At 43.5% G+C, this 9,719-nt stretch overlaps 1 protein-coding gene across 1 annotated transcript; it reads right to left on the bottom strand.

Annotated features, from left to right (window-relative positions):
* Positions 1–200: 200 nt before the first annotated feature.
* LOC100822200 (nuclear pore complex protein NUP88) lies at positions 201–6,843 on the bottom strand. Its single transcript, XM_024455586.1, has 10 exons — positions 6,337–6,843; positions 5,488–5,639; positions 5,040–5,162; positions 4,564–4,708; positions 3,900–3,961; positions 3,440–3,653; positions 1,713–2,627; positions 1,173–1,422; positions 820–1,088; positions 201–739 (listed from the first exon to the last, which is right to left on the bottom strand). Exons 1-9 carry the CDS (start codon positions 6,766–6,768, stop codon positions 820–822), a joined length of 2,562 nt encoding a protein of 853 aa, XP_024311354.1. The 5' UTR covers positions 6,769–6,843; the 3' UTR covers positions 201–739.
* Positions 6,844–9,719: the final 2,876 nt, after the last annotated feature.

Raw genomic sequence — 9,719 nt, 5'->3', positions numbered from 1 at the left:
ACGAAATTGTGTGGTCTGAGATAAATGCTTGACCTTTTGCATGTCATCTTGCCAAGTGCTAACACAAGCTGATCTTAAAGTGTATGATTTACACTCCTTTTGCGATCAGTTTCGGTACAGCAACCGCTCTCAAGCTAATTACTTGATTTTTTATGTTATGCATGGCTATGCCTAAAGGTCGGTTGAAGTAGATCCTTCTCTTTCTCTCAAAAGCCACCACAATTTGTACAAGCTTCTTATTAAGTTAACACCTATCTGTAACAGTTGTACATTCAAATAGTGACTGACCGTGAACCACGTTATCAACCACTGACTTGATCCTGCTTGGACATACTTGAGAGTTTGGGATGCAATCAGCCACCCGCTTATCACGCAAAACACGGTCATTTACTTGACACTTATTTTGTGCCATTGGATATGTCTCGGCTAAGCAATGTAGCGCAGTAGATAATGCCAAGACGAAATCCCCAGTAAGTAAAAATAACTACAGAGGCAAGTTATCAATAGGTTATGGCCGGTAGCTACATCACGTTGATATGCATTTGCTGGGCAGTTGTACTTGCTTGCTCGGCTGTTCTCCACATGTGTCCCAGCAGACTTTGCACGAAAGATGATATGCTGCATTCAGGGGTGGAGTCAACATGCCTCTACCATTCATGTTTCATCCTTGAGCGATGATAGAAAATGCATGAAAGCACACAATCAGCAAGGACCGTATTGTTCATGGTTGTGGTCAGACCTGATAACAGAAAAATAAATGTTAGTGCTGCAAACAGCAGGCTAGATGTATCTTACAAACAAAAAAAAACCAAATATCACCTATTGTTCCTGGTTCTTGAGTTCATGTTCAATGAGCCGTAGCTTCTGGTTGCTCTCATCATTGAGGAGCGAGAGCCTCTTGAGTGAAGATTTCATCAGCGACATCTGGGAGTCTGAAACATGGCTTCTTCCACCCTTTGGTGTCTGCCATGGTGGCATTCCTGTGCCAGGAGCACCACCCAAGGACGGGTGGGCAAACCGTTTCATCCTTGCGCTCTGAGCAGAAATGGAAGAACGCAAAGCATCCAATTCCACGTCTGCAAACCTATCTGCAAAAGTTTTAGCAAATGCAATGCTGTTAGTACATGGATATGCAAGGAGAGGATGTAAAGATGGCTTTGTCAACTACAGACCAAGCTGTGACTTGAACTCCAGCTCTGCTTGTGACAGTGGTTTCTTGTTTGCAGCAGGCAGCATCTTGAAGCTTTCTATGCGCTTTTCCAACAGGTCATATACCTTGGAGGCCCTATCTATCCGCTTGCTGATGTCCTGGTCTTTAGCTTCTATGGATAGAAGTGATTGCTTCACTGCTTGTAAACGTTTCTGTTTGTCTTCAATCTCTGTCTTCACATAATCCGCATGTTCCTTGAGCTCAATGAAAACCTGAGCATTATAAATAAACTCTCAATCACTGATATTTTTCTTTTCTTTTCCTCATTTATTTCTATCTAATCACTACTGATAGTAATTTATACTGACGTGATTAGAAGACGTAACTTTTGTTCTCATTTATTTCTACCTAACCACTAATGATATACGGAGTAATTTATATCGACGTGATTAAAATATGCAACATGTTTATGTATCCCATAATCAATTGACATCGATTGATTTTACTTGCCCGCTAACAATGGCAGTAAGATGTCCACAAATATCACAGCGACAATTCTTACCTTGTGGCCATACTCCACATAATACTCGTGAAAAACCTTTATATAGTGATGAAGTGTTGACTTCCCTTCAATGGAGTCAGGAGTCAACGACCTCAGGCTTGATGAAGATGGAAGCATGGGTGGATCTGGACCAGCAATAAGCTCTTTGCTGATCATTCCTGTTGTGGAAGATTCAACATCCTTGGTGTTTTTGCTATATATGTCGAGCTGAAGAGGTGTTGGTTCTTTCCAACCCTTCATCTCCACCACAAAGCACTCACCAGTGTATGTGATACCAACTAACTGAACATGGCCATACGCATCGGCTATGGCAGCAAATCCAGAAAGGAAAGGAGAATTTGTATCACTGTTGCCTGTAGTGAGTACAGGATGCACCGATGGTGGTGTTGAAACCATTTCGGGGTATGAAAATGGTAGGAAGTGCAATGTGACCATGTCAAGTCCTCCACCATGTGCACAATAAAATCTCTCTGGGACAAGGGGGTCCAGAAACAACGATAAAGAGCTACCGTTGGAAGTTTTTGGCAGTGCCAAATCCACAATTGCGACTCTTAGCAATGGAGGAGAGTGTCCCATCCAGACAGCTTCTGTATTGCTCTTCGCATTTGATCCCGTACTGGACAAGGGATGTGATTTCAGGGCCCATGGATCTTGTGGATTAGAGTCACATATCATAGCAACACTCTTTAGGTGCCCATGAGAATCGACATTAAGGCGAGTAGGAAACCCAATGCTCCATTGTGGTTGAATTTCATCAGCTAGAGCATCAATCTGGAGCTGTCCACTACCCCAGGCAGTCACAAGAACTGAATCTTTGCCAGCAGAGCTGTACAAAAAACCCACAGCTTTACCTTCACAAGAGCTGCTCTTGCCTTCAAGTTCACTGTTTTCCTCGCAAACTCTACAAAGAGGCCCCTGCGTAGGTGCTCAGTCGATTAATCTACATATTGATTCATGACAAAAGCATAAAAGTAGTTACATACAATAAGCAGTCAGAACTTAAAAAATCAAAGCCACGTGATGAGGCATGACGACATTTCCTGGATATCCAAGCAAGTTCAGGAATAGCTTTTCTGTCAAAAGTTATAGATTTTAACATTTAATTAAAATACTTATAAAACAGATAAAGTGTTTTGTTTCTTCAAGAAACTTCAAAATTCAGATTGTGTGCTAGAAATTACTTCACAGAAAATGTTCTACTATAGTCAGTCAAATATGGCCACTTCAATTATTCTTGAAGAGAATTATTAGAAGTAAAATCGATGTTCACTACAAAAAGTGTCACACGGACACCTGAGTGTGGCAGGCATAACTATGGGCAATCTGGGACAATGTTTGGTCTCAAACCAACCGGCTCCCGACTCTTATGAATAAACAACCTTATACCCCCAAATTAATGCATGTGTTGTGTAATTTGTATGCATGATTGAATCTCGCCTCAAAATATTTCTGAAAATTTAGTCATTTACTTCATTCCTTCCAGAGGTATTTAGTAGTTACTTGATATTACCACGTTATAACAGAATGCAATAATGTATGAGCACACTTCATACGTCTAGCCGCCTCAAGACTAATATTGAAGGTCAGAGAAATATCAGCCATCGTTCCAATATCACAACTTGAATACTCCAGTTAAACAAACAAAGCCACAGTTGTCTCAGTCATTGCTGAATAGCACAGGCTCCGGAGTTCTCAGGTAAATATTTAACGAAGCCAATAGAAGAAACCTGTAGAGTTAGAGAATCATCTACTGGGGCATATGGACGAGCTCTTGACATAAGTGTGCTGGTCTCTGCTGATTGACGTAATAACTCAGGGAATGTTGCCTCTAACCATGCAATGGCCAAATGTGAGTTCGTGACAACATTTGTATTTGAAGATTTCAATCCAAATGTATTAACATCTTCATAAAGTTCTTCAATGCTTCTCTTACTGTAGTCACTGCATTATAGAAGAACAAATTTCAATCAAAATCAATGTGCAGATAAAGAAAGTACATCACAGCATCAAGTTTCCGCTTCATAGTCACAAGTCAAAGTGCAAAAAATATATATAGTCCCTAACAGATACACCAAATTTACCTTAGGGAAAATAAAACCAGCTGACAATTTGTAGTTCTATCAATATTAGGCATCACAAAAATCATAAGTGGTTAAAAAGAGGCCGAAGATAGAAGTGCAATATTACCTTCCAAATGGAACAATGGGACAGAGCACAAAAATTGAACCATCACTGAATAAGATGAAAACCTGCATAAAGGATGGGCTTACATGTGAAACCAAGCACAAGAATTGGCTAATCAACATACAGTGTATTCATGCTAATCAAGGTAACTATGGAAATATTACATATGTATGTCTAAACAACATATCCATATGGCAGCGTGAAAGAAATTTCGCTGTGCATTATCTATTTAGTGTATTTAAGTAACTCTGTTATGAACAGCATGAGCATATACTTCCCATAGAGAAATAGTATCAACATAGAAACTAGCATGCGTTCTCCAAATTCGTTGCATAAAGATGTCAAGAAAACTGTGTTAAAATACCGTAATATTTTTCTATGCCGTAACCACGTAAGCTTAAGCTAAGAAGCTTAAAGATCAACTCTCATATGAAACATTCACTGTCAAATAGCTCTAAGGCTGCTTTGGAGTCATTTAATATCCACTTTAGCTGGTAAGTAACTATGATATCATTTTTGTTGCTAATTTACCATAGTAGTCCTGATGAATGTGAAAACAATTCTTATTTCCATTGCACCTAATGAAGACATTGTCAATCATGCAGTTTATTTCTTATAGGACTTTATAATAGCTAGACAACCTGCATTGTGCATTCAGAAGACATACCGAGAATCTATCCCACAGATGATCACTCCCATAAGAGAATGCTACTGGACAAATTGAAGAAGCATTCTGACATCTTCCAGGCAGGATTGGTTGCAAATAAAATTCCTGCTCTGGTTTCTCTAAATCAAAGGACAGATCAAATAACCTGCAAAGATGGTTCTTTATTTTCTATCAAAAGATCATGGAGCAATTTACAGAAATTCATAAAGACATTTTGTATCCAATTAGTCTAAGAATATTGTATCAGCGTTCTGAAGATAGGGTGGAGAATGGGCATAAGACATACAAAAATATACTTGACGCCACACAGAAAAAAGGGTTGTGATGGAGAACAACATCATACAAGAATGGTACAGAGGAAGTATATTTGCCATTTACATCAACTCCAACAAATTGCCCGTACAATATGCATAAAATAAATGTTTAGCACCCCCCACCCCCCCACCCCCCTAGCACCAATAGTCCATTTCACGTACCTGAAAACAGCGTCTGATGTCAAAATTCCAAAATGGCTGCTGCTAAAAGGATGCCAGGATGCCTGCAGCACTTTTATGCCATTGTTGTTGGTAGGTAAGATCTGAGAAGCAACTGGTGCGGCCCTGTAGTAAAATATAGAGAAATTGAACATTGCAGTATAATGAATATATGAATAATGGCATCAGAAGAAGCAAAAAAGACCTGTAGAGGTCATGGTTTAAAGAGTAGAGTGAATGAAAACTCTGTAGATGTCTTCATCAATACCGCAACGAGAAGAGTACATAGAAAATTGCTGTTGATGTGCATGACTAATGACGGGTGGGAGAAATACAAGAACATTCTTCCATTGATTTAATTGCAACAACTACCTAATCACAGAACGCTCGGGAAACAAAGAAGCAAGAGTGCATTATCAACATGAGACAAAGTTCTACAGAAGATATATACCTGCATATGATTGTATCACCATTTTCTGATACCCTCTCATGTACATACAGAACATAAATGTTGTGTGATCCAGCTAGGAGTAGTGATGAACCATCAGTATTAAGGGATATTTGAGTGACCTCGTAACCCAGATCCGCCTCTGGCATCAACATCTGGACAACAGAAGAAACATCAGTTATGTCGATATAAGATAGTAAAGGACTATCATCTCCATAAGGAAAGAATACTACATTGAAACCAATAAAAGATTTCTGTTTCGCATAAAACTATGGGGTTTTCCTCAATCAATTACGACAGGATTAAAATGAAGAAACTGAGGTCAGATGAAGCAATACTGCTACAATTAAAACCAGTTGGGTAGAAAATTAAATGTCCATGTATTTAATATAGGAATATGCACTTTCCAAAACAAAAGATAATATCACTAGTAGAATATCGCTGTTATGAGGAGGGATCAGGAAAAAATTCCAACCTTATTTGGTGTGTTACTAAGAAATGCACAACTATATCACACTGTTGGGAAGATTATGCATAGGGTAGCAAACAGTAGTACCTAAATCCGAATGCCACTCAACCCACTACAGAAATCCAAATAAGACACACTCATTTCAGTTGAGCATTACTCCACACACTGAAGCTTCGCCCACAGAGCTTAGCGTCGAGGTAGTAGTGAATTGTGATTTGTGAATCGACCTAGTCTCCTAGAATGAATTCTGAAATGTATGCCTCTAGTCCAGTGACTAGGAAGCAAATTTACGGAGAGAACAGCAGACGCCATCACCACCATTTCACAGGGAAGGGTCGATTCTTCCTACGAAAACGCAACCACAAGGGAAAAAACCACCTCACCTCCGAAGGCACGGCGGCTTCCACGGCGACCTCCTCCTCCCCGTCCTTCCCCGCCTCCGCGTCGCGAATCCGGACGCATATCCGGTGCGCGGCGCGCGCCGAAGGGTCCCAGACGTAGAGCCGGGAAGCGGCGGCATCCCACGCGACGCCCCCGCCGCCGCCTCCGCCTCGCAGCGACACGGCCGGGTGGGAGCGGATAGGGACCCACTGCGCCGGAGAGTAGGTCCTCTTCGGCGACGGGCGCGGCTTGGGCCTCGAGGAGGTGGCGGAGGTGGAGGCGGAGGCGGAGGAGGAAGGGGTGAGCGCGAGGGACGGGGACGGGGAGTGGCGGCGGCCGCGCGAGGGCGGGGTGGACGGGGCCGGGGAGCGGCGCAGTGGTGGCGGGGAGTCCGGGGGCGAGGACGGCGGCTGCGGCGCGGTGATGCGAGTCATCGGCGACGAGGTTTTGCGCTTTGCTGCCGGTGCCGGAGTGGAGCTGTCGCGTGGGGTTTGAGGTTTGGAATGGAGGAGCTTTTTTTTTTTGGAATGGAGGAGCTGGGAGGAGGGACTGGGGCTTCGTGGGCTTCGAGGGGATGTCCGGAAGGAGGAGGGCCCGTGTGCTGCTTGTAGGTTTCGGGGATGAGTGGGCTGGGCTCTTCTGGAAAGTGTAATGGGCCAGTGGGCTTTGAACGAGAACGGGACGGCGAGAGAGGACGGCCTCGTCCAGTTTCTCCGACGAAAAAAGAAGACGAGTGATTCTCAAAAAAAAAAAGAGAAAGAAGACGAGTGAGGGCAGGTCCCACCTGTCGGGCTGGCTGAGGCTCGTACGGAGTACTTTACTCTACTCGGCTACTCCTACGTTGCCTTCAATTGTGACGCATATGCTCGCATGTCCATCCGAGACAAACATGGTTCGTGAAGTGTTCTGCCCCTATGCTCCAAGTCCAACACGCCCCGCGCTACGTACAAAGCTATACAGCCTACAAGCCATGTTCGCCATGGGGCCACCGCGTGATTGGCACGTACATAATACACACCAGCAGCATTAACCCGGTACAGTACATGCATGCATGCACGGGTTTCTCCTCGTCGGCTAGCTGGCCGGGTCTTGGACGTTGTCGCGCGAGTGTTTTTCTGTTCGGTTGCATATGCATGCGAGACACTGCATCTCCGGGTGCCGGGTTGTCTCGAGGCACGCGCACGCCACATTACATGCATGCATGCGTGGCCCCGGCCCCCGGGCGCACGTAGTTATGCAGTAAGCGAGATCATCGATCCCCTATGGCACAGCAGATCAAAGACAGCAAAACGTGGAGCATAAGAAAACCCTTGATGTCGATCGATCTCGATCGGTCCCATGCATGCATGGCAATGGCATGGCCGCTTTATCCGGAACCCCTACGAGCTTCCTATACGTTCGATGATCCATCATCCATCCATGTTGCCATGTTGCTAGGGACATGCAAGGCAAGCACTATTCAACGTGTCGTTGTTTCAGCTAGTCAGTAGCTAGCTGCTCATATATCAGCTTCCTAATTAATGATGGCAGACACGGCCTTAACTGACATACACTGTAAGCAGCTCCCGTTTGCGTGTGAATGTACGCCCGTACGCGGCGCCAGTGGCCAGTGCAATCTTTATCTCGTTATTTCGCTGCTGAAACCTGAGAGGCCAGCTGAAACTAACACACGCGCATGCAAATTAAACATGATTCGTCAATCATCAGCGCTGACAGGAACCGGACATCCTTGCGACAGCAAAGATTGCGCGAAAATGTGAGCTATATGTGGCCGATCGTGTCACATGCACCATATCGGCATTAGGTGACCTATGATGCTTTGCGCTAAGTTATACTATACCCCGTATTTCGATCATGCGATACATCTTTTTAATTTATTTGTTCTGGAGAACCTAATCCAGCAAAACAAAGTACTGAAGAACAAAAGCAGCAACGGAAATTTGCCACTGTTAGTGTGTACACCTCCTCCTTCAGAAACGGTGGCAGCATTTCTCTGTTTCTCAAACCCTGATTCGTTTTTTGTAAAAAACATGTCTCTCTTCCTAACATCTCTCTGAACTTCTCTTCTGCATGCACCGCATGCAGCTCAATCCGGGGGTACCACCGATCCACATTGATCGATCTAGAGAAAACATGGAACTGAATTGAATGGCGCCTCCACTAGCACAATCTTCCCTCGTGCCACTATGTGCTTCAAGGTTGCATGCAAACAACCCCACATGTTTGAAGGATTTGCCTGTAACTGGGCATCCATGCTTTGGTTGGAACAATAACAACGGATGCAAGTTATGTGCTGCCTTAAAATCGAAGCGCCGGCCTTCTCACATGCCCCGGGGATGGCAACAACATTTTGCTCATGCTTCGATGTTCATGAATCTTGTCGATTCAGCGGTTTTGGTCATCTACATCTTCAGATAAATCTTAAGCATTCCCCTACTTACAAGGAAAACGAAGACATTTTGCACAAGCAGATAAGCTCCTCTGTACTTGATTATGCCGTTGTATTGGACTTCGAGTCTCCCGAGACTTCGTTGTACTAGTAACATCGTGCCTGGAGAGTGGAGACCCATATTAGCTTAAGGGAGAAGTAAATTCAGTTTTAAGGTAGCATAAACAAATTCAAACGAGTTTGTCCTCTCGATTAAGCTATTCACAAATAAGAAGATCAAATGTAATACTAAGACCGTAAAATTTTCAGTTCTTGCAAGCATTTACCCGAAAGACTCATCAGGTGAAATGAAGACCGCCTTATTGCGGTCAACTGAATACTACTTGAGCTGAAATTCTCGACTTGCATCATCATGAGCTCGAGTCTGATTGATAAGGTTGTGCTTTCCATGATCACAAATTTTTCCTAAGAATCGACATTATACTTGTATAATTGCATCCACCACCACCAATCGTAGCTGACCTCCTACTGCTAAGTTCTCCTTTTCTCTTTCCACAACTAGCTTGCCGCGGAATCTCCCATCATTTGTACAAATAATTATGCCATAAACGAGAACAAAAGTCCGGACAATCGAAAACCAACGATCATTTCATTGACAAATCAAAAAAAAAAAACAAACAGTTATCTGCTGGCAACTCCTGCCGTTTCACCTATAATATCAACAACTAGCTGCTGATCAGAACAACCAAATGCGTGGTCTAACTTCAAAACAAGAATGATTCAGCGTTCAAGCATAGACTAATGGTTCTGAAATGATGCAAACTTGACCCAGCCGTCCTTTGCATTCCACATACTGTACGTACATCGATCAGTTCAAGAACAGGCCAAATAAAACCTCAGCAAATCATTGCTTCCATCTCTCTCCAGCTGCTGCAACTCTGTCGGAAAAACCAACCCAACTTGCCTGAAAAAACTGCAATTTTGCACAGACCAGAC

Source organism: Brachypodium distachyon, chromosome 5 (assembly GCF_000005505.3).
Source record: "Brachypodium distachyon strain Bd21 chromosome 5, Brachypodium_distachyon_v3.0, whole genome shotgun sequence".
Taxonomy (NCBI): Eukaryota; Viridiplantae; Streptophyta; class Magnoliopsida; order Poales; family Poaceae; genus Brachypodium; species Brachypodium distachyon.
This window is presented reverse-complemented; position numbering and strand designations above follow the sequence as displayed.